Raw genomic sequence first — 24,984 nt, forward strand, 5'->3', positions numbered from 1 at the left:
ACACAAAGAGTACAGATGGTACAACACTGCCCTCTACAGGAAATAATGACAAGACACAAGAGTTTTCGTGGAGTTAAATTTTATTATGTCATATGTATTTCATACTATATGGGTAACGCATTTTAAATACCATTATAACAAGTTAACAGCTACGTATTTCATATAATTTAGTAATTTGACAATACAATGATATTACAGTATGCACTAGATTATGCTCAAATGTTAATCGGTAACTGTTGCATATCTGACAGATGGTGTGGTTATTTATGATTCCAGGGTTACAGAGAAAAACATTGTTGACAATTTTTTGCTGTAAGTCCATTGACTTAATAAAAACAGGAGGTCTAATAATGTGTAGAAATGTGAGGACAAGGCAGCTTATAGGTTGTGATTGACAATAAAACGACGTCGAGTTAAAAATCCCAAATAGCATTCAGGGATGTGACTACAAAAAAGCCAGCAGTGTTCTGCAGTAAAACATTCCTGTCTTTGATGTTTGTGTATTGTTAAACAATTGTTTTATTCATATCAGAGCTCAAACGCGGTAATCGGGCACTTAAGTGTTATGTGTTGCAGCAGAAAGTAAATTGCATCACTATGCTGTTATGAAAAGGCATCTTTGAGGCTAATGGTGGTGGATGAATAATGAATTATGGATGATGGATGAGAGAAATGCATACAGTGACAATTCGTGAGAAGCTGTATTTAGCAGCAGCACTATCAGGCGTGCGGCTTTCAGGATGCTGCTTCATAAAAAGGACTGAAGCCGAAATACTAAAAGACTATAAAGTTGATATTCAAGATTGCAAGATTTAAGTAATAGTATATATGCGAATACTAATGTAAACACGGTGGACAACAGCTACACGAGGTCCAAGTATCTATAGCTGTCATAATGTTGTCAAAGGGTTAACAATCTATGCACCGTCACTGTATACTTGATTATAGGTGTTCCACTGACCAAAAATGTGTATTCAAAGACTATAAATGTAAATTCACCACATGTCAAACACTAAAAAACAAATATTTAAACTGTATCGCAGTGAGATGATTTTGTTTGGTCCGTGCAGCACAGAGCTGACTGTCTCACAGTGAGAGAAGAGAAAAAGAGATGACCGATAGAGTGAATGAGTGAAAGTGACAGAGCGGAAGGATGGATGTAGAGAAGAGGGAGTGTGTCATGTTGCGTCATGGTTAAATAAGGCCAGTAGGGTGTAACAAGGCTTTAATGCAGGATCGCAATGAGAAGGCGCTTGAAGTCTCCGCCGCATTCAGAATCCAGCGCGTCTTTCAGGGTGACGTCGTATTTCTCCAGATACATGTCCTTCACCGTCTCCAGGTCAAACTGCAGAGCAGCAACGTCATTCCATCATCAACTGGCCCACTTTAACCCTTTAGAGGGCACTTATCAAAATGTTATGGACAGTTTAGCTGTTTTTTTTTCCATTATGGTGACTTTTGAGAAGCTGTCATAATGTAGTTTGAAAGAAATGTGACGAACGGTTAAAAACGTCTCAGCCCCGTCCTCCTCGAGCATCTCTGCTCAAAATGAATGTGCCTTTATTTTTCTCCGGCAAAGGTTAATAATAGCTCATTGCCTTTTTTTGTCAGGAGTGAAAAAGACTGCTTACAAACAACTGCAGATACGTGTTAATGTCTTGTGATTCCCTTGCAGAAGTGACTGGAACCCGGGTTTACACACACACTCACCTCAGAGCGGGTCACAATGATGCGAATGAGGGTTTCCTCGTCGGTGCCGAGTCCCTTCATGGCAGCGTTAAGGCGTCGGGCAAAATACAGCTGCGGGTTCTTCGCACATCTCACTATAGATCCCACACACAGTGACAGCAGATGTTGTAACAACAGAGAGGATTTTTTTTTTTCTTTGCGTAGTGAATGACCGTGATCCTTCTTACCCAGAGTGATGAAGCATTCTTTGAGAGTCCCCGTGGCTTCAGTGTCAATAGTGTCCAAAATGTCTGTTCCTGAGAGCTGCGTGGAAACAAATGAGACATAAATCGCGTCATATAATGCTGTTGCATGTGTCCGGACATTATTAGTGAGTGTAATGAAATGTGTCAATTAAATGCTGTGGATATTATTTATTTTGATTTCATTAAATAATCTGCAGTGGGAAATTATATTCTTTTCGAGAATATTGAAACACAAAAGTATGAAAAGACAAATGATCTACATCTTGTACAAGCAAAGCGAGTTTGAATTCTTTAAAGGTGCTCTGGTGATTCAGACTTATAAGCTTGACCACCCCTATTAAAATACATTGTTAGAAATACAAACCTTTTTCTTTTCAACACACTGATAACATCTGAACTCTCGCTGAAACATTTCTGCCTCATTTAATGGCTACGGTAGTATGAGGACAAGCCGGCAATGACTCTGAGGCTTCTTGACATCTTCTATTCTTGCGAAGCAGCAATGTTTTAATTAGAAGTTTAGATGGCATGCAGCTGACTGACGTCTTCCTCTCTTTATCATTTCTGTTTCATGTGCCACCTTGGAAAATTGAAAGTAAAAATCGACATGAATAAAACAGATCTGCTGGTTTTTAAATGGGGCAGTAATGTAGTAGGAGTTCATTTCACCATCCAAAGGCCCAAAGGGGCTCATTTGAGGCAACGCCACCTAATATGTTTGATCAGATTCCCATCGGGTCACAGAAATGTAATCGCGTCATCAAATTTAAAGAAAAATTCAATGAAAGAAGAATAAATTACCGACTCGTAGGCCTTAAAGGTGGCCTGAAGCTGCAGGTAGTTCCTGTGTGCCAGGATGTAGGTGAAGGTAGATTCATCTGTGCCAAACCTGCCTTCACCCGCCTAACAGGAACGCAAAGAGGAAAACAACAACATCTGTGATCACCTGCGTTGGTTTTTGAGTGTCTGTTATTCATTAATCTCTCGCAACCTCGAATGTTTCATTAAATATGGAGAAGTTGAGCTGTTATCTATGGACAACTGTTTCTACCTGAGCGACATTACAGTGAAACGTACATCTTGCCTGCAACAGTTGGACTAGAAAGCCGCACTGCAACAGTGAAAGCAAACCCGATTCAATAAAACTGTGAGGACTGTGAGATTTACATGTCATCCTGAGCTTACATGCCTGAACTTCTAAATCCAGGATCACCTTACCCCTGCGAACATCAATGCGACTTAAAGCGCGGGCGGAAATACGGCCTTTAACTTGAAGGAGTGAAGTAACACAGACTTAGCCTGTGAGCGCACCTCAAACAAAGATGCAGCGTCCTGTTCGGCTAAACCTTCATCCACCTCAAAGCCTTCGTCCCTGCTGGCCTGCAGCAAAAAGATACAAGGCGGAGACATGAGTGGAAAAAAGCGGAAGAAGGATTTAGGGAGATGAGTGAGGATAGAGTGTGAGGGGGAAAAAAAAAAAAAAAAAAAGGCTTTAGCCAGTCGGGAAAATGTTGAACAGGGCGGACGACAATAGCGATTTCAAGTATTTGAAGGGTTAACGGTCATCTGCTTTGCGTTACTGGGAAATATTTGTGGGTCGTTCAAGTCGCAGCCCCTTGGAAAGGCGTTACTGTCGGACATGAGTCACCCTGTTTGTCTGAGGAAGGAAAACAGACGGGAAGGAGAAAAGGGCGGGGGCAGTGACAAAAGTGGGGCCGGCCAAACAATGTGATGAATGTCTCCAGTGGGCGAACAGAGAACGATTCTGCAACCCATCACAAAACCAGAGCACTCATATTTCCTCCTCACATTCAGGAAGTGTGTGTAGCTCTTCTGAAATACATTTGTGTTTCTTTTTACCTGCAGCAGTGAAATGAGCAGGTTCCTCACATCTCCGCTCGTATCGTCCTCAATGTCTGCCTCCAGGTCGCGCTCGTTCACTGGAAGGTAAAACCAGCTTGTTTTCGGACGATTGAAAAAGTTGAAGCCTGAACGTGGTTAGATTCCTGAAGTGTAATGTGTTTTGTCGCTACTGGAGCGCATCGAATGAACTTGGGACGATATGACATGTGACAGGTCCACGTTCCCTTTATTCCTAAACTGGAATTTCCTACAAGTGGAAAATATGATGTGGGTCCAGCCCGTGAGTCAGACGTCCTTTCTTCTAGAGTTTAATGGGTTGTTCATGGGCCAGTTTCATTAAAGCTGGAGAATATTTATGCTTCCCAGACATATGATCAGGCCAGCATATTACAGATAAAAGAGGAATAAGCAGCGACCTTGTATGAATCAGAACATAACGTACCCTGAGCGTACGCATCTTTGTAGCTTACGATGTCCTGTTGGGGGAAAAAAAAAACGATTTCAGTCAGCAACTATACCTCAGAGATACAGGGTCCGCTCAAAGGATCAGCAATCATTGTCTTATATGATTTTCAAACTAAAACTCAGAAATCTAATCTCTTATGATTTTTGACCAATGATATAATGCAGCTACTTTTATTATGAGTTATTTGTAGGGCAGAAACTCCCCCCCCCCAACTCTATTTCATTATTGGTTATGATTTTCTATATGACAGAATGGTGAAGTACACCTAACAAACACAAGGAGAGGATTTAAGTATAATATGTACAAGAAACTATAAAAATAGATGTAATCATATAAAAAAACAAATCATTAACGCCTCGACCCCCGACTTATCAACAGACCTCATTTGTAGCCGTGCACAAGATCTCAACCAGCACGGCTTCATCTGTACCCGCCCCCTTCATGGCCTTCCTCAGCTCCTTGGCGAAGAAAATCTGAGGAGGGTCCAACATGGCCACGACGGCTTTCTCAAAACTACCCGTCAGCTCCTTCTTGAGGACCTCCTCCAGCTCCTGGACAAACGGACACTGCACGGTTACTGCTTCGGCAGTGAGAGAGGAATAAACAGTGACGAGCAGGTGGGCACGGACTTACATCGTCATACTTCTCAAAGTAGGCCTGCTTGATCTCCACACGCTGGGCTGCAGAACGGTTGGCCAGGATTTGGATTATGGCGTCCTCGTCTGTGCCTGGGAAACGAGCAGCAGCACACACACACACACACACACACACACACACACACACACACACACACACACACACACACACACACACACACACACACACACACACACACACACACACACACACACACACACACACACACACACACACACACACACACACACACACACAAGAAGAGTTAAAAACAATAATGCAGTGATGTTAATTGACTTTCATAAAGCTTCCTGAAAGTGAAGCAGTCTTGGACACTTGTTCTTGAAGCTGGATTTAACAGTTTATTGAAATTTCCCTCGAAAAACTGGGATTTAATCGGATGATTTAGTTCTTCCTCCCGACAGATTAAACGACTGAGTGTACCTTTAAACACCCTGGACAGATCACCAGTCCGTCACAACGTACAGGAAATCATTCAGCTCCATGCTTCAGACAAACCAGTGTGTGTATTACTGATGTCATTCTACTGCTTTTGTTGATCTTTAATCTTCCCGCATGTGCAGCATTCTAAGATTAAGTGCGTCTATTTCAGATCATGGCACCCTTGGGAATTTCCAGGTTTCCTTGATTGATTGATGATAAACAGTTACACATCAAGTCACAAACACAGAGTTTCAGCTCATACTGCACAAACAATTGTAAAATGTCATGATTTATTCAATGCATCTATTAAAACCTGCAGAGTGCTGGTGGAAAACGTAAGCGAAGCAGTGGATATTATAACTGATAAGACCTGCACAGCAGACATTTTTTTAGGCAATTTTATTACATTTTTTTACAAAACAGCTTCAGCTTATCCAAGTTCATTAGAATGTCTGGACCTTAATAGGTTTGTTTAATTTCTGTATTCTAACTGGGTGTTTTTTCTGCTTCTGAAGCCGTTTTTGTTGTCGATGCACTTTCATGTTTATGTTTGTGAAGCATCGCCTAACTGACAAGCTGACCAGAGCTCACGCACAAAGCAGCAAACAGCAAAGCCTCAGACCACGATGCTCTGTCTAGCTTACGTCATTTATTTATTATCCATTTGGTTCACATACGCTTTCTTTTGCACATAATGCAATAAACAGAAGTTTACTCTAAAACCTCCCCAAAATAATAACACTTTTTTTATTGCGGTGATCAACAAACACATGTCCCTGAATTCCTTAAATAGTCTGCTACTTTTACCTTATTGTCAAAAAGCGCATTGTGTTTTATCAATAATTCCATTCGCAAGTCAAAATCATATCAGTTATATATATATATATATATATATATATATATATGAATAAATTACAAACAGAAACAGAGATCCACAGATTAACAGACAGGATTATTTAGGATGAATAATTTAGATGACAACTCGTGCTGGACAGTTTGTTGGGACAGTAAGAACGAGGGTTGAGATGGTTTGTTGATGTAAAGTATGTAGAAAATATGTAGAGAAAAGGACGTTAAGGATGTCCAGTAGCTGCTCAAGGCCAGTGAGGAGGTTCACGGATGCAAAGAGGGAGGACAACGTGTTTGTTGAGATGAGGGAGGACACGGAAGACAGAGGGGAAGAAGATGACTCATTGTGGACACTCCTAACGGTAGAATACCAAATGAAGAAGGGAAGAAGTTCCTGCCGATGTACTTACCAAAACCTTTACATGCTTTTCGAATAGCTTTGATGTCAGCAGTGACGTCAAAGTCCTCACATGGGACAAGGGTGGGCTGGAGGACAGACAGTGGCAGAAGAAAAGATCAAACTTTTTCTTAAAAAAAACAAAAAACAAAAAAAACAAACAGCCAGTAAATTCTCAAAACAGTGGAATCAAACTGAAACTTATAATCATATGGTGTTCGGAAACTCGAAGTATAAAGCTCTAATTGAGGGCTTGGAAAGGATTCATCATAGTGGCCATGTTTTCCTGCAGGAGAAGGGCGCAGTCAGTGTGTGATCGCTGAGTCATGGGGCAGCAGCAGCAGCAGCCTCCTCTCCTCTCTCCCCTCTCCTCTCCCACCCTCCGTTCAATACAATGCTGCTTTATCGATCTGATTTCTCTCAAACTGCTTCTTGCTTCTTGCTGTAGCTGCTGAAGCTGAAGTCAGACATTTGATCTCTACTTTTGCTCGAGTTAACTAGTTCGTCCTGCCTCTCAGGCTGTAGTGTAAATAAACATTTCAGTTTTTTTTTTTTTTTTAACTCCTCAAGGAAACAAAGCTGTTTCTGATACTTTTAACAAGCGTGTCTCCTTTAATTAAACAACTTCTATTTGGTATCTGCCCCCACGATGCAACACTGCAAAACTTTTCTGTGTTTGAACAGTTTTTATTTGTATTTTTTTTACTTGGAGCTTTTGTCATCTAAACTACCAGAGTCGTAGTAAAATCGTGGTCGCTCACCTGTACGTTGCCCATTTTATAATCCGGATCAGATGACAGAGAGAGATGAGAGAGTGCTGGGTGTCTGCTGATGCAGCGCTGCTGTGTTGCTTGGAGGATGGGTGGTCCTGCAGGGGCGCAGCCGCGCGCGCCGCTGCGGCAAATACGTCACCGCCGCTCGCGCACGTGGCGCAAGCAGGAAGAAGAAGTAAAATGGAAATCAGAAAACTGTCAAAACACATAACAGGGATCGAAAGTATTCTTTTAAGAAAAGTTAGATTTTGTCTCAAATGTTTTTTTTATACAACACATTCTATCACATGACAGTGTGACTCACTGCTGTTAATGATGTGGCAATAGGATTTAAAAAAAAAGTTTCAAAGTGAGCCATGCATGCATCTCATTTCTGTAAAAGGTTAAGAAATAAATCATCATTACAATTTGTTTTTCATTTCTAAATTAAGCGAGTCGTTTCCATTACAATAAATCTTAAAAATCACAAACATAACAAGTGACACAGTAGACACCATTGGGGAACACATTTTCAACTATTGAGGGTAGAAACTTAAGTTGGGCTCGAGTTTTCACTCAATAAAGACGATCTCTTGATAAAAAGCCGGTTTTAGACTTGATTTTTATGAGCTACTGTTGCTCTGTGTCAAAGTCAATTTTTTTGTTCTGGAAATCATCATTGAATTTTTCAAGATTTAAAATTTTGTAAACTGCATTTTCTCATTAACCATATTTTTTCCCCACCGTGAAACACCAACTGTTGGAATGGTCTGTTGAAAAGCATTGTTCCAATAGAGAAATAATGTATCAAACACACACTTTGTTAGTTTTTATGTCTTATAAAAAAAAACAACAATAAAATTGTGTTATTTTGTACATCAATGAGTAATGGCTACACTCACTGGCCTTGTGATCTTATGGGATTCACCACAAAGTTCAGCTTTGTTTATAAGTTTTAAATTCAACTACACAGTTTGAGGTTGTAGGAATATTGAATTGGATTGCAATATATTGAGATGTGCTTTTAATTCTCTGCGGCTCTCATGTGAATGGGATGGCCACATGAGACGTAGCCATTAAGTGGAGAGCATGGCCGACCCACTCATGATGAAATTGTGGCTGTATGTGGGACCTGAACTAAAATGTGTTGCACCCCTAAATTTACAGGAAACTCCAGACGTCATGAGCCTCTATCTCCACGTAGTGGCAGTGTTGTACATATTATGAAGATCTGCATTTGAAGAGCTGCATAAACAATGTTGGCTTAGAAGCGTGATGAAGTGTTTTGAGAGAGAACAGGTTTTCTTGTTTTGATGATTTAAGGTTATGTCTGTAATCCTGTAAAACTGTCTGTATAATTCATTTGATAGATGTTGGCAGGCGATCAAGCTGTAATTGTGATGTGAAGAAAAGGATGAATAGTAGATTTTTACAAACACAATACAGAAATGAACAAAATAATCAAGAGTGGCATTTTGTAGAAATATTTAATCCAGAACAGAGTATTTTCCCTTATGTACATGCAACACAAATTGAATGTACACGATAAAGAATCCCATGTGGATGCTACAACAGTTTGTATCGTTTTGGAGCAACACCATACAGTATCACAGGCATAAAATACATGTAGTGGGCAATCAACCTTCAGCCATCCGAGAGAAAAAAGTCTGTGTTAAGTTAAGAGTGGTGGGTCATAGTTATTTATCAAGACGTTCACTTACAGACCAGCCTTTTTTTCTTTTTTTTTTTCTTTTCTTTAAAGGCCTGGTAAAAACATCTATATCCACATGCTCCAAAGCTCCTTTAAGCATTTCATAATATATGCAATCATTTCTTTTGCTTTTAGGTGAATTTTAGTGGATCACGCTCCCTGTATTTTCACTGTCATGCACATACACTGTATTGAAGCTGAACTGACTGCTGTGGCATTGCAATGCGTGTCAGTGGTGGGTGGCAGGATAGAAAGGCTGACTGCTGTTGTTGACGATGATGCTGAGATGGTAAATTAGTCATTCTCTGTCAGCAAGAATGAAGCAAAAAAAAATAAAAAATAAAAAAAAGGCAAAATAAAACAAGATAAAAAATAATATTTGGTCTTGCACAGTTGTGGTTTCAGCAATTGAATGTGTGCAAAGACTTGAAGGAAGGTGCATTCAGGCGGATGTAAAATGAGCAACTAAGTGATAGGGGGAGGAAAATGCATTATTCACATCCTCCACCCTCGTTAGACTTGGTTTTGGTCCTTTAAAAGACTTCATCACATTCCTTATGCATGTGTGGTTACTACAGCCTGCGATGTGAGGGCATCTTTCCTGAAGGTGGGACATCCAGAGCAGGAATACAGAGTAAAACAGTAAAGAAATACCAACTGCATGGACATTTCAGAAATGCTCGACTGCAAGCCATTTGACAAATGTGTGTGTACATTTTGGATAGCAATCATTTCAAGAGCATCATGTGGTACATAAGTAAGACAAATACCAAAGGCAACAACATCAAAAAGTTCCACTGTCATATCTGAGCACAAGTTGACCAATTAACATTTAGTTATTGGATGCTTGATAATTTGCCACATGCAATAGCTTCTTTGAAAAACACATACAGTTAAAACATACAGTTTTTCTCCTTAAGCTTCAGTAAAATCCTCTGTTATTCCCATGTTTCTCTAACCTAACAGATCAGTTTTGATCCATGAATTATGCATTTGGCCTACAGATAAGGCAACACAGCTGTGTCTAGGGCTTTGGTCCTGCTTCTCTGAGCTCGTATCCCTTTTTTTTTTCAATCATCCCATCAACATCTGATGAGTCTCCTCTGCCTCGGTATGTATTGTGGAATATCATCAGCCTAACAGGGGGAAGCTCAGGTTAAGGATTCACTGTTTTTGAATGGATGATTGTCTTATCTGCTGGTGTGATACTTTTTTTTTTTTTTTAAATCCTTTGATGTGATAAAACATACAAACTATGTAAGTCTGACAAATGTGCAAGCGAAAGTGCAGACAAAAAGAAATTCCTTTAAACTGACTTCAAGGTTGCATTACCTGCACTGTAACAATGAGATATTTGCTGTTTGGCAAATGGTTACATCAGGATTGCATCAACGGACAGCAGGATGAATGTGCCTCTCCTCGCAGTATCTTTTCTCACTGAGGTGACCGCCAGAAAAACCTTATCAAACGCAGTGCCGTGTATTTATTGTTCGGTTTGTGCCGTCAGTTGGTGAATACAAAAAAATTACAATCGTCACACTTGTCATCATGCCCTCCCCCCAGAGTCTGGCTCCTGAAAGTCCCAGGGACAAACGTCCACCATCTTTGCCTCGCTGTTGACTGCAGGTTTGTAACTAGGAGTCAAAGAGCTCTCTTTCTTCTTCTCGGGTGATTTTCTAGTCTGTGCCAAGCTGGCGTGTGAGTGCTCGGCCTCCCAGGAGTATACCTCCGCCCTCCTGCTCTCTGTCACCTCGGGGTCTCTGGTTGAGCTCCTCCGGCGCTCAGAGACCGGCACGCCGCACTCCGACGACTGGCTGACCCGCCTCCTCTCGGACGGCGGCTTGCTGGAGGAGCTCCGCCTCTCCCTGCTCTTCTCCCTCCCTTTGTCCTTCTCAGATTTGTGGTTGGATGAGCACGATCCTTTCCGCTTCTTCTTGTGTGTGGTGGGACTGTTGCAGGTCTTCTCCTGCTTGGGCGAAGGTGGGCTGGCATAATCCCATGGACAGATTTCAACCATCAGGGATGGAGGCTGTAAGAGGCTCCCGGTGGACTTGGAGTAGTCGGAGTGGAGCCCTTTGGGTTTCCCATCCGTGGGTGTGACACTTTTCTTGCGCCTGATTCTGTCGGGAGAGATTGAATCTGTATCTCCTCCTACAGAGATCATCGGCTGCTCCTCAAATTCCCAAGGGCACACGTCCGGCTTCAGAGGAAGAGGCGACCTTGGCGGCCGAGATTTCCGCAATTCTCTTCCTTCTTCCCTTTCTCCTGGTTTATCTTTGGTACGGCGTCTGTTGGAAGGAGACTGGCCACTTTTCTGCCTCTGCTGTGAGCGGCTGACTTTGGTGACTCCAGAGCTGCTGCTTCCTCGACGGGATCCGGCTGTGGTTTCTCCAGGAGCGATGGAAACATGCTTCTGGGTCTTTGTCTCGGAGGGAGTCTGAGGTTCTTCCATCTCCCAGGGACAAACCTCAGACAGGTCATAAAGGTTCCTCCCAGTCTCAGAGCAGATTGATGGCTGGCTGCCACTCACCTGTTACAAAAAGCAATAAAAACACATTGAATTAATGACTCCATAAGTGTATAAATTGATTGGAAGATTAGGCAGAGAAGTAAAACCACATTGTGAAGTTTGACAAAAAGGCCTAATGACTTCACTTTAAAGCTACGGTACTTTATTTTAGAAATCTTCTTAGAAAATGTATATAATATGTATAATTACAAAAGCTCAAGAAGCACATTTTCAACCGAATGTTAAACGGTTGTAAAAGAAGAGCAAAAAAAAAAAAAAAACAGTACATGAAACTTTTTAAGAACACTCAACTTCAACACACCTACACGGGCACCTCAGAGGTAATATTGCCGGAGGCCGAATATCATTTTCCATGGATTTAGATTTTGATACTGATCTAACAACCCTTTGCCGCAGGTCTTCAAACAGGCTTTCTTTCCCTTTCCTTTACATGCCTTTGAATGAAATTGAAGAATACGAGTAAGAATAAGAACAACGTTCGTAAACAAAGGCACATTGTGTCACAGACTTCACTGAATTGTGCTCCAGCTGCTCCCCGTCTGGAATCATCAGCTCACGTGAGCCGCATTAAATTTTTCTGATGCAACTTGAACTGTCGATGGCTCTATTCAAAGATGCAAACTTCTGCTTACAAGGTAATCCAAACAAATCTAATCTAAATGAAATACATGATCAGATGAAACTTTCATCCGTCCTTTACACTTTATCCAACTGTCACAGCTTTCTCACTCCTTGCTACATTAACTAGTCAAACCACACGGGAAGATATCTGTGTTCAATATGGACGACCATTATGTGTTGAAACGCTCACGGTAAGTGTCGACTTCCTGCAGTCTAATTCAGACATTGTCAATATTCTTCTCAGATAGCAATCGATTCCATTAACGTGTGAGTGACGACTAAAAGATATTTATGTGTGCCAGATATATGCACCACATGATCCTTTCAGCTTTTTGTAAACCCTTACTGCAGTTTTAGTTTCACATACTGCTTCGCAATGGGAGCCTCCCAACACTCATCCTATGCAGTTGGCCGTTCGTCGGTGAACACAGTGGAGAGCATTAGGCAGCGAAAGAGCCAACTGCACTTCCCCTCAGGACTTTGAGTGAAAATTGGACCTCCATTTGTCCAGAAGCCAGAAATGTTGCTGCCACATATGAATGCTAATACTGTACTTACTCTGCGCCATGTCCTACTCCTGCATTGTTCTCACATTTCCTGTCTTTCTGCCACTGCGCTATTTTAAATAGAAAGTAGTGATTGCACCCCGTTCGGTAGTCCGCAGCCAAGAGGAAAACAAATAACTTTAATCATAAAGTAACAATACATGGAAACTCTTCAGAGAAAGGTTTGGCCTGGACTCAAACCGACAACCTTCTCAATAACCACACACAGTGTGGCCCTTGGATGAACTGCTCATATTACTTAAACTCATATTACTTATTCTCCAGGGTTGAAGTCTTGTATTTGATCAGCCGGCCACCCTGAAGTCCCTGCCTATGCAGAATTTCTTTGTGCACATTTGACAAAACTGCAGAGTGACTCTGAATCAGCTATGACATGAGTGCAAACTCTATCTGCAGCCAAGTCTCTGATTTGACTCCCAGCCAGCGAGAACTTTATTCTTCGTCACCGCTCTGCTCACTTTCTCACATTTGCGACAAAACTCTACTGCAGCTATCAAATAGAAAGGCAGAATGCTTTAAGAGAGAGACCGCTCAGACAAGCATTGTGAGTGATTTCTCACGGTCCCAGCTGATTTAGCAACACCTCGTGCTCAGGGCGTTGTACGATTCCAATAATCCAATTTCGCTTTTCTTTTGCCCTCAGCACAGTACTGAGAAATCTCCTCTCTTTCACAGACAATCACACTTCTGCTTTTTAGTTTCTCAAGTTTATGTTCATGGTTAACCCCCGCCCCCCCAAAAAAAAAGTTATTTCTTCAGTCCTGACAAAACAGGAAAAGAACAATGTTTTCCCTTTGGACAGCTGCGATGTGTATGTAATGAATTTGTAATGATTTCCTCTTGTTAAACGAGTTATGCAATGAATCATCTTTGAAAATGACTGCAGATTAATTTTCTGTCAGCGAACAAATTGATTTATCTGGTCTTGTTTAGCGTCAAAGCTCCATATCAACACACGGATCAATCAGGAGTGTAATTGATGTACGTGCCTGCTGTTTCATGATGCCCATCTTCATTGGAGTCTTGGAGTACTCCACCGACTGGCTGATGATCATCTTGGGGTAATGCTCAGGCGTCTCATCCACCCCTGACAGCATCCTGCCCTCCTGCCCCTTCAGACCCTTCTTGCTCGCGTCTTCCACGCTCTGAGTCTTGTTGGTCAGTCCTGGCATCTTCTCTTTAGCGCTGGCGATCACGCTGAGCGACTTCTGCATGATGGAGGTGCGCAGGTGCACAGGTTTCTTCTCGTGCGTCAGGTTGTGAGCGCTGGCCGACTTCCAGAAGAGCGGCACCGACTCGGTGGACTCAGCTGGTTCCAGTCTTGGCGGGGTCGCAGCCGGCTCCAGCTGCCTCTTGGTGTGTTTCCTGCCGATGAGAGAGCCGAGAAGAGACACTTCCCCGACACTCCCGACCGGAGTCATTTTGTCTCCCGCAGCCGAGCCTGTTTGGCTCCCGGTGTCTTCATCCTGATCACACACGTGGTCGTAGCTGAGCGACTTCTTCAAACCCATCACCTTGTTCTTCAGGGAGTCGTCTCGAGGTTTTCCTGGGGGAAGAAATGATAGACAAGCGCTTGGTGGTACAGATCATCAGGTGGGAAAAAAGGGTGCTGTATACACAGGGTGCAAAGACTTGTGATAAAAGCAGGAGATTGATAAATAATATAGATCTTATAAAAATATAAAGCTCCAATACATCATTACACCTTCATATTGTAGTAAAAAATGTAGTGTAATGTACTGTATATGCAATGCTTGCATAATATAATACAAGACCACCATAAATGTTACAGGTGCAGCGACTCAAAGTGCATGCTTCACAGCACAACCCAATCGACAAATTTCATTCACCCTGTAGATATAAAAATCAAGCAGAAAGATGGATTTGTGGACCAGGTGGGTCCGTCTCTCGACCCATATCAGCAAAACAGATCATGTGTACACAGTCCTCAGAAATATTGACCCAACAGCTTCACACAGTTGCTGCGGATTCTGCCTGCAGCACATTCGTCATGCAAATCTCCATTTCCACCAAATCCCCGTGGCGCTCTAGTGGATTGAGAAACCTGGAGACACTATGACTACAGTGGTAAAGTGGTTGGCACTCCAACGCTATAGTTTGAATTGACATTAGGGGCCTTTCTGTGCTGAGTTTGCATGTTCACTCTTGTGTGTGGGGGTGGGTTTTCTCCAGATACTCCAGTTTCCGTCCACTGTCAAAGAAAAATCCAGAAAATGTTTACTCTTAATTCCCCTATATGAGTGTGTGTGAGTGTATAAGTATCTGCCTCTCTGTATTTTAACTATGATGGACTGGTCCCCTGACCCCAAGTAGATGGAGATACAGTATCTATCTGTATGTCTCTATTTAAAATATGCACACATTCCAGTTAAAAAGTTCAAACTCAATCGCAGTCTCTGGTAGTTTTCCTTACAAATTGAGAATTGGGGGTCTTACCATGGTGGCTGGGCTCGAAGGGGTTTCTCCTCAAAGTGCTGCGGTTGCTGCCGTGCTCGCTGCCGTCGTCGCGGCTGCACTGGCGGTGTATGTGCATGGTCTCGGGGATCTCCGTGATTCGCTTCATCAGCGAGCGGCCCAGGCCTTTCTTGGAGTTACGCTTCTTCTGAAGGTGAGGGTTGTTGGCGAGCATCTTCTTACGTTTGTAGACTTCCAGCTGGGCATACAGCTTCTTCAACTCGTCCTACATCAGCAACATTTTAATGGTGAGTCAAAACCTATTTGAAACGTCATCATCTAAATTCAAATAGGTAATAAGTGCTGTTAATAATTTACAACAATCCGCTGATTATTTTCCACATCTTCTTCATATTATCTGATGGAGAATAAAATAACAAAACTTGGGAATTGATAAGAAAAAAAGCTCACCCGTATGTCCTCCGGGTCCAAACTGTGCTCGCTCCAAGCCGAGGTGATGCTGTTGTTGAGGTAGGAGCCAGATCGTCCAATGTCCAGCTCCTCCTCGTATGCCTCAGTCGCAATATCATCTCTGGCCTGAGTCCCTTTGGACAGGAACTAAAACAGGTGGAGGACAAGGTTAGAGAACCGGATCTCTGTAAGCTACCTGTCATTATATTTATAATAAGGTAGAAGAAGGAGCTCAGTTATCATTGAGGGCTCAGCCAAGGTTATTGTTTTGTCAAAAATGGAAGAATACACATCATAGGCGTTTGGTATTATCCATTCAATATATAATTGATTGTTTCAGGACATTCAGTTTTATTGCATTTTCAAGTTTTCTTTATTAAGTTCGATTCTCACCTGCTGACTGACTGCTGAAGGCCAAATCAACCAAAGCCAAATAACCTCAGTTATGCCGGCTCATCACAGGCAAGAGTGCAGTAATAAGATGAACACAATCACTTCTAACAAAGTACAACAGTTGATAATACCTTAGATCAGCAATTACATTCAATTATCTAATTTATAATTCATGCAACTATGCAAGTTTTAAACAGCAAGTTGAGAGTAGGCAGTGCTTGGCACTTTTCGTCTCCTCATTTGGATTCTTAAGTCTAAAAAAAAAAAAGAGGAAGTGAGATGAGGCTGCATGATTGCAATAACACAGCAAATAAAGGTTTGACTGTGATTTGTGGAGCCAACTTGTTTTGTGTTGTTTGAATAACAATTTTGGGGGACGACAAAGCCTAAATATTCTGCCCACTATCAGGAACAGACGCTACGTGGGATTATAGTCCTCCCATTGAGCTTAATTATCCCAGTATACTCAACTGACTTCCACTTCTGAGGTGCCTAATTAAGAAATAATAAAAGAATGCAGAGCAGTGATGGTGCCTTGTATTTCGTACACAGTGGGAGAATTAAATGTTTTCCATCAGACTTGAGAGAACGCACATAAAGGCACCCGTGGGAGTACTCAGCTAAACTACAATAACCCCCAACGCTGTTCCAATGAGTTCAAGGTAATGGCAGCAAATGCGCCTCTGTGCGTGTCTGTGTGTGTTTTAGATTGCTAATATCAAATGCACTTCAGATGATTGATGACCTGTTGTGTGCACAAGCTATAGTCTTGCAAAAGCCACTGTGGAAAGCTTTTAGGACACAATCTAAGTTCAACTATGGAAGCAGACATTTCTTACAAATAACCTTTATTAGAAGTAGTAATTAAATTCTGGGAAAGCAATAATGAGTTGTGAGGTCAATTTATTTTTCTTATTCATCCATGTAATACAATTTAAACTTGTAAAGTTCATTTGGGGAAAACCTGAAATCTGATATGAGCTTTAAATGTTGTGCTAATATCTATTTATGTCCGCTGAGCTCAGTGTTCAGCACATCACGCAATCACAGTGTGCTCATATGGATAGAAGTGTACAGAGGACAGAATTGAAGTAATTAATCTTCAACACATAAAGTATACTGTATGGACACTCTCTTCAACCATTTACCAGTTACCACCCTTAATTTCTAAGCTATTTATCAATAATTATGTGCAATTTGGTTCAGGTTTCCTTAAAAGACCCTTCATAATGTCTTTATTGTTGAACTGCTTAAAATATTCTAGTGAGCCTATAAAACAGTTAAGGCAGTAGATCAACAATCTGTCAAAATTATTCAATAAAATGATTCTTCAGGAGTATCGAGGCAACAAAAATGAACCAGAATCACCTGGACAAGATGAGTAATACTCCTGAGTGATAGTAAAAGAAATAAGTTGATTTTGAAACATTATATGCAGCCATTCGGGGTGCTGCTTGCACCACAAAGGCGGAGCAATGCACAAGGGTTTGAAGTCTGAAAATATGTTTTGAAACAGTGGCCAAGCAAAATGAAGCTTCAAAATAATCTCCATGTAGCATTTTATTTTATATAGTAATAGAAGAATTACCAGGTGTGTCTGAGGGCAGAAAACTACAAAGGACTTTCTTCAAAGCACATTATGAGCTGACCTCCAGGATGAAGTTACGGCTGACCCGGCTGTTTTCTGAATGAACGTGAACTCGACAGAACAACAAGCCAGAAAGCCTGTTTTTGAAAAAAAAAAGAAGTAAAAAAAGCCTGAGTCACTTGCTTCTGGGAGGATTTTTATACAGACAAAACTAAATTGAAGCTTCGTGGTGAGTTACATCAGCTCTAGGTTCATAGAGGAGGGAAAAAAAAGCTTTCATATAAAAAAAAACAAAAAAAACACCCCCTCTAAAACAACACGGAGGAGGCTGAGATGTGTTACGAGGTTGTGTTAAATCTGTGCAGAACACAATGAAATCCAATGATTATCAAAGCTCCTGGTGTGAAACAGATTATTCAGAATCACAAGATGTGCATGATAAGAAATGAAACAGGAGAATAATAATGAAAAAAAAAAAAAATTCCAGTTAAGTAAATTTAATTAGTTGCCTCTATTTTTAGTTTATAATAATAACACAACCGGCGGACTGCCGGTTCATGTGACGTTGAGGTTGGAAGATAGAGTGCTATAATTGCTTTCTAACTAAAGTAACGACTAATAAGGTCAATGAGGATGGGAATGAAGTATTTACCTTGGGGACAAGCAGCAGGCCCAGAGTCACAGTCACAGTCAGGTGAGTGTGAGCAAAGAACAACATGAGCATCCAGTCCGGGTGAAGTCCCGGCACCAGAGAAAACCTGCGGGCAAACATCGGCAACAGTGAGAACGCAGCAACGCTGCTGGGAAGGCTGCAGACTTTAGGAGATATTTCTTCACGCCAACTTCATTTAGTAAGGACGATCAACTCTACATGCATAATAATGCAGATCCAGTGAAAACAAATTCTAATCGTTCAAACTTTTTTGTGGCCTCCAGAAATGGGCGCCCATTTCTGGCCACCTGATTGGATGACGCCTTCACCATTGTTTTTGTAAAAGCTTCATTTCCCTGTAGTTCAGTGGAAGCCGGAGGTCTCCATCCTTTCTTCAGCTGCAAGTCTGTGTTCATAGACACAGATCCAAATGCAGTTTATTATTTGGTGATTAAAACTTTACTAAGCAGTAAACTTATGTACACGTTTGCAGGCTATGCGAACCAAAGAGTTTCGGGATTTCAGTTAATTTCTCTCCATATAGTATCGCTCAACTCACAATACTTGTGAAATGGTTAAAAGTGTTGTTTCTCATTTCTTGTACAGAGAAAGTACATCTCGTCTGCTCATCCTTATTGCTGCATTGGAGAATAATGAATCTAACATCTTGCACCACAGTGGTCCCGCCTCCCTGACCTTTTATTTGAGATATGGAGGAGAAGAATCCTTTAGTTCATACTAAGGACTTTTGAATTCCTGTTATTTGTTTTGTCAAATCGATAAAGCCAAAAACATCTGCGTTCATGAACTGATGACTCCATACAGTGAGTATCATAGATTGTCACAGAGGAGAACCGACAACTATCATAACCACCTTGAAATTAATCTTATTTTCAGGTTTCTCATTGAAAATGATTTTATTTGTTGTGTAATGTGTGTGTCTGTGGCATAAAGTGACAGAGTGCACAATTTCTAAATGTGACAAGTGTGGTTTATAAAAGGTTGCTCCATGATTTGATGTGTGTTGGAATTGTGTTCGCGGCAAGTTGAATATAGGCTTTCCTATGCCTATAAATGACATTCTCCTGTTCAACATGATGGGACGCATCAGTACATTGTGAAGGTTTGACATAAATTAATATAAAATAAAGCATTGGCATTGTAGTGATATCATTTCATCACACTTTTTCTTTTTTTTTTTTCTAAAGCCTACCAGCACTTGGCTGATGTGTTGTTACTGATACACTCACAAGATTTTGTGATTGCAAAAATAGTCCAATCAAAAATCACTGCAAGATAAATATTCAGACGTTTCTTCTACAGCCTGAGCTTATCTGATAATTCTGGTTGTTTTTTTCATCTTCTGCTTCTCCTGTTTTCACCTGCAGTACGTTGGAGACGGGCTGACCTACTTTCATGAGGCACCTGGACGCCATCTACTTCATGCTCTCCATATAAACCAGCCTCAGATTTCCCCCCGGTGCCACATGATCGTCCCGTCTGGTTGGGTCGTGCCACGTCTCGAGTGATCTCACCGTATTTCCCCTGAAAGCGATTTGTTTTCTTATTCCAGTTGGATTTGTTTTGTCTTGCTGCTTTCAGTTCCGAGCCCTCTGTTTTTGTTTCAAATAGGTCCTGGCTCAGTTTTGTTTGAAATGTCTCCTGCTTTGGAAAACATAGTCCTTCAGGCTGTAAGAATTCTGGTAAAAAACAGATTAAACTTTTGATTTAAATTGAACTTAAATCCTCACTTTACAGTCAATGTCTTGCTTGATTCAATCAGATTTACATTTGGTCATCTGTGTTTTATCCTAAAAGTCTCCAAACTGAAATTACATCGAGTTGTCATTGACTTTATTTAATGCTTCGTGCCATCATTTTCATCATTATTGGAGAAGCTTTAAATCCCAGCATTAAATCCGTGAGAATGGTTTAAATTATTTGCAGTAAAAGTGAAATTAAACACAGACAAACTATTTGAATTATTGAATTCCTCCATGCCGGCAACACACACCTCAAATGTGAGGCACACGGCGGCTCACAAGAGGTTGGCCCCTTGTTATCGCTCCCAGTAATGACATTCATTAGAATGTCCCTGCAGCCACAATCCAACATGTCCTTAAAGCAGAGTTGCCAAATTCAGGGGCAAACACTCAGGGAACTATCAATTTGGCAGAAGCAGTGAAATGAGACCACGATTCCCTCCAAATCACGACAATGTAAAAATGATTCCTTCCGTTTTAGTGCTAATCTGTAGGGTGCATGTTTCCACACACTCGTCCTCTCACCGTGGATTTGATGTCATTTATCTAGTAAAAAGGTTGTTCACGTCCAGTTCTAGGTTTCAGTGTTCCTGCAGATCTTACAGAAACTGAACAAATTATCAGTTATAGGTTAAATTTGACCTCAAAGCATTTTTTTTTTTCCAATTAAAAAAAAAAAAAAAATATTTCAAATAGTGACTGATGATCACTCGCTTTGCATTGCATTCTAGTTTATACATTTTTTTTTCATAACATTGGCTGTGGTCTTGGGTCCCTCAATTTGACCCCAACATCAATTTATGGAGCAATTACAGTGCATTTTAGCGCAGTGAGCACACACACACACGCACACACACACACACACACACACACACACACACACACACACCGTCCAGCCTTATCTCTGGAATGCAGCAGAAGCACAGCCTCTGTCAATTCACCGTGGAAAAAAAACCTAAGTACTCAAAGTTCAAAATGTTTTATTCTCCAGCAAACCAGAGCACCTTCATTTCTAATTTTCACAAAAGCTGATTAAAGGCTACCCAGTGGACTTTTGAGTTCCTCTACAGATTAAAAGGATGTGATCTTTTCCTTTATGTCCAACCGAGCACAATGGTAGGCGTTTGCTTGAATGAAAGAATATTCAATCAGGAACTGTTTTATCAGTGAACGAGTGACAAATGGACATTTTAGCCTGAGGCTCCTGTGAACACGTTATTAAAAAAGAATAAAAAAATCACCTGACTAGTTTTTATTCCTGCGGCAGCAATCCAGAGAAAGACTTTCCTTCTAAAAACCTGTACAGGTGTTTTTCTTTTTCCACTTCTTCAAACCGTGCTATTGCTTCAACCCAAACATTCAAACTACATGACTGATTAATGGAACATGGAAAGAAACTTGCAAAAGAATGATAAGAAATGAATCAAATATAAGCTGGTTTCATGAGTGCGTGAAACTCATTCAACAATCATATAAAATGCATTTGTTAAACTTGTATCGTAAACGTGCCCTGAGCTCAGTTAGTTGCATTGTATGCGAAAACAGTGATTGTATTAACTGTATAATGAACAAAAATAACTACCTTTTTTTTAGAGAAAAAAGTAGAATCTGAAGAGTTCAAACTCTTGTCAGTTATCAGATCAGAGGAATCTGCATATTCTCACAAATTCAGCCTTGTGAGCTTGTGGTAACGTTTTTGCAATGAGATTCGCCTTGCGCTTTTCAGTTCTGGGTCTCGGTGTTGAATTCAGTCCTCTACACTTGTGGAAACAGCATGACCCCGAGAGGATAATTTAGCAACAGCAATTTCTTCTTCTTTTTTTAACATTAATAATTTACAAAATCAACCGAACTGAGCCTTGTTGAGAGTCCAGATTCTGCGCGCTGGCCTCATGTTAAACATAAAAATAACCATGAGCTCAACGATACAATTGTTTTCTTAAATAATCCTGAAATGTACTTGTATGAAGCACTGAAGAAAACGCATTTCAGTGCCATCAGAGCACTCTTGGCAGTGCTCTGATGGCACACAATAATGCCTCATCCTAACATTAACAAAATGTAAATTAAGCCTAAAAATGTCAATGTAGAAAATATAAAGGTTGTAATATTTTGTATTTGCATATTGTATTGTGTACAGATTTGATTTGAGAAGTAGAATTTGTTAAAAACACAACCACACCACACAGCTAACATTTTGAAAGATCTTTTTGATTAAAAATATAGAAATAATAGCATTTGTAATGAGTCACAAGTTTTGCAACCTGACAGGCAAACATTTAATGACTTTGCTGCACTCTCAAATATAGCAGTCGCTATAAATCGATTTAGTTCTTTAGGTGTTTAATCAACAAACAAGAAAACTTGTTTATCAGTAAATTAAACATGAGCTAAAAGATGCTGAAAGGGCCGTCAGTTGAGAGTGAAAGTCGAATTATCGCAACTTTTAAGGTGTTCTCGCTTTTGTGGATAAAGCGATAAGGTGACCTCCGACTTAACAATCACTAACTCATAAAGGACATTTGAAATATTCAAAGAATCGCCTAGTTAGATTCCTATCCACCTCTGTGAGACAGACACAGACAGACGGGGTTGAGGCAGCCAGCAGCAGGGCACAGAGAGTTTATTTTAGGCTGTGGCTCAGTACGTCTATGCTGTGTCTCTACCGAGGGAAGACATTTTTTATTCACCTCCTTTCAACTGGCTTATACCGCGCTCTGCTGACACCGTTCATTTCCCTGATGAAGGGGCTGCTGAACTGTTTGCCTTTCATCTGACACATGCTGCACTTACAAACGCCCGCTCCAACGGGAAGAAAATGGCCATGATTTTGATCAGAGAACAGGTTGTGCTGTAGAAAAAATAACTGTAATTGCATTCAGCCTCTTGCCATAACTTGTAGATCTTTTTTTTTTTTTTTAAACTGCATTGTCATATAGATTCTTGATACATCTGAGAAATGCATGTTCGACGGCTCCGCCTGTTTCCACCTCTCCTACAACCTCAGTTCTCCGCCTTTCCTTCGTCTCTCACAAGTGTCTGTCTCGCTTTCGGTTCAGATCTGTTTCTGCACCCACCTGATGATGTGGAAGATGGCTGATATGAGGAGCTCGTTGTAGATGGCCACAGCCATGTACCGCGGCTCATGGAAAGCGGAGGGAATGGTCCGGACCGCGTAGCACAGGTAAACCCCCCACAGCAGGAACAGGAACTCAGCTGAGCAGTAAAATGGGGAAAACAAGGAGGTTTGATTAAAAAGCTACGATAAATAAAACTGTTGTGGTTTGGAAATGCAAACACTCAATCCCTCTAGATTGCAGGAGGTTGTTTGGACAAGTATTTTAAATACAAAAGACATGAAAAGAATTCTGAACAAGTTGAACTGGTTCCATGTTGGATTTTGCCCCAACATGGCTAATAAAAGGGGGACTTACTCATATTCAAGCCGTTTTAAAGCACGACAAACAAGTTATTGAACATGAGATTCTGGCCAGGGCCATCTGTGTTGGACATTTTGTATTGTTTCATGAAAACTGTCCAGACATTGTCATTAACCGAGAGTTGAGCTCTCCTCACTTGGCAAGATGAGTGGGTGACCTTTAGCAGCCCAGCACAAACACACCCGCCTGCACCAATAAGTGCACACATGGATTAAACGCGGCTTCCGTGTCTTCTCCAGCATTTGTGTTTCTATACGAACATCGTGGAAGGAAACTGTGAAATGAGCCTCAATGTATTCTTGGAAACAACGACTGATGACACGGACTTAAGACTTTTCGGGGAGTTATGGAGTTTTTTTTTTTTCTCGCAGTGCAGCGGTTTCTAAACTTTTAATCATATTTGCGTTTTGTCCTCCCTGTAGTATGACATCTTTAGAAGCTCATGGATTATACCTGCTTTTATTTCAGGTTAAATCTTAAGTTTAGATGGTTTTAAATCGTCACTTGAGAGGATTTCGAGGCATTAGAAGAGAGCATTATGAGCACTCATGCTGATTTTTATGTGCAACAGTAGACACATACTTCATGTTTGATGCCTCTTCTGAGTTTTTCCTAATTAGCTGTAGTATTTTTATTTTTTGAAGCTGAGCCTTTGTTCTGCTCATCAGATCTAATCCTTTATATATTTGTTTAAGCGCAGCAGCAAAGCCTCCTGAACCGAACCCCTTTTGCATCAATTATAGTAAATATAATCAGAGATTTTGACCGGCGGGCAATTAAACAGGAAACACTGAGAGTTTTGTTACACGATATAATAAAAGTAGCAACAATGATTTTGTTATATTCTTGACATTTAATTGTTTTGTGAAATTCCACTTTTAAGAGGCCCCGTCCACCCCTCTGAGTCTTTTACTGCCGTAATACAATTCAACACCATTTAATCAGGTTGAGGTTTTGACACAAATTGATAAAATGTTGGTTCCCCATATTAATCAAATATGCCCTTCTCAAAGTGTTGTGCTTTAATTACTTTAATGGTCACACACATGCACATGTGGAGACGCAGTATCGCTGTTTCTATTATAATGCTATGTTTGACAGTTTGGCTACAGAAGCTTCAACATCACTAATGACACGCAGCATAAATCAACTTGTATCGTAGTTTTCAGTCAGAAGCTTAAGAAAAAGAAAAAAGAAAATAACCTGGGCTGGGCTTTATATAAAACATGATCATTTCCTTTTTTTTTTTTTTTTAAAACTTCATCCGGAGAAGTTTAAATTGGTAGAAAGTACAGAGACTTGTGTTACAGTGTTCCCTGTGGATATGAGACGTTGTAATTGTGCATGTCCCCTGTGAGGAAGTTTCTTTCTGGTCAGCATATTGGCACTTCCCTGCTTCCATGACGTCTCACACAAGTCACACAGCCTGAGAGCAGTTTACAGAGTGTATGTAAAAAGCCGGCTGTCTTCACTGCTATCAATCTACTTCAGAG

At 40.9% G+C, this 24,984-nt stretch overlaps 2 protein-coding genes across 3 annotated transcripts in view; both read right to left on the minus strand.

The window, feature by feature from the left end:
* Positions 1-65: 65 nt before the first annotated feature.
* On the minus strand, positions 66-7,496 carry LOC308112950 (annexin A13-like). 2 transcript variants are annotated; one of them, XM_080468790.1, is made up of 11 exons: positions 7,351-7,496; positions 6,603-6,678; positions 4,897-4,991; positions 4,644-4,814; positions 4,240-4,273; positions 3,795-3,874; positions 3,246-3,314; positions 2,736-2,837; positions 1,917-1,992; positions 1,711-1,823; positions 66-1,345 (listed from the first exon to the last, which is right to left on the minus strand). In XM_080468790.1, the coding sequence occupies exons 1-11, from the start codon at positions 7,363-7,365 to the stop codon at positions 1,226-1,228; spliced, it is 951 nt and encodes a 316-aa protein (XP_080324916.1). In that variant the 5' UTR covers positions 7,366-7,496; the 3' UTR covers positions 66-1,225. The 2 variants fall into 2 exon arrangements, with proteins under 2 accessions (XP_080324916.1, XP_080324917.1); XM_080468791.1 differs by having other exon boundaries at positions 4,644-4,811; positions 7,351-7,458.
* A 1,603-nt stretch (positions 7,497-9,099) lies between these two features.
* The window catches only part of LOC308108274 (metabotropic glycine receptor-like), a 66,355-nt gene continuing 50,470 nt past the window's right edge, over positions 9,100-24,984 (minus strand). Inside the window, exons 8-13 of the mRNA XM_080461103.1 lie at positions 23,129-23,267; positions 18,289-18,394; positions 15,656-15,802; positions 15,227-15,470; positions 13,759-14,315; positions 9,100-11,582 (exon numbers count right to left, since the gene is read on the minus strand). Of these exons, the coding sequence (XP_080317229.1) occupies positions 10,599-11,582; positions 13,759-14,315; positions 15,227-15,470; positions 15,656-15,802; positions 18,289-18,394; positions 23,129-23,267 (2,177 nt within the window). The 3' untranslated portion in view covers positions 9,100-10,598. The remainder of the gene's footprint in view (positions 11,583-13,758; positions 14,316-15,226; positions 15,471-15,655; positions 15,803-18,288; positions 18,395-23,128; positions 23,268-24,984) is intronic.

The sequence above is a fragment of the Lipophrys pholis genome (genome assembly GCF_963383615.2).
Source record: "Lipophrys pholis genome assembly, chromosome: 1".
Classification (NCBI taxonomy): domain Eukaryota; kingdom Metazoa; phylum Chordata; class Actinopteri; order Blenniiformes; family Blenniidae; genus Lipophrys; species Lipophrys pholis.

What these genes read in the sequence shown, in the direction of transcription:
- LOC308112950 (XM_080468790.1), bottom strand. An exon ending in TGTGCACGGCTACAAATGAG is followed by an intron (nt 4,274 to 4,643) that starts GTCTGTTGATAA and finishes TTCCCCCAACAG; the next exon opens with GACATCGTAAGCTACAAAGA. An exon ending in ACGCTGCATCTTTGTTTGAG is followed by an intron (nt 2,838 to 3,245) that starts GTGCGCTCACAG and finishes CGTTCCTGTTAG; the next exon opens with GCGGGTGAAGGCAGGTTTGG.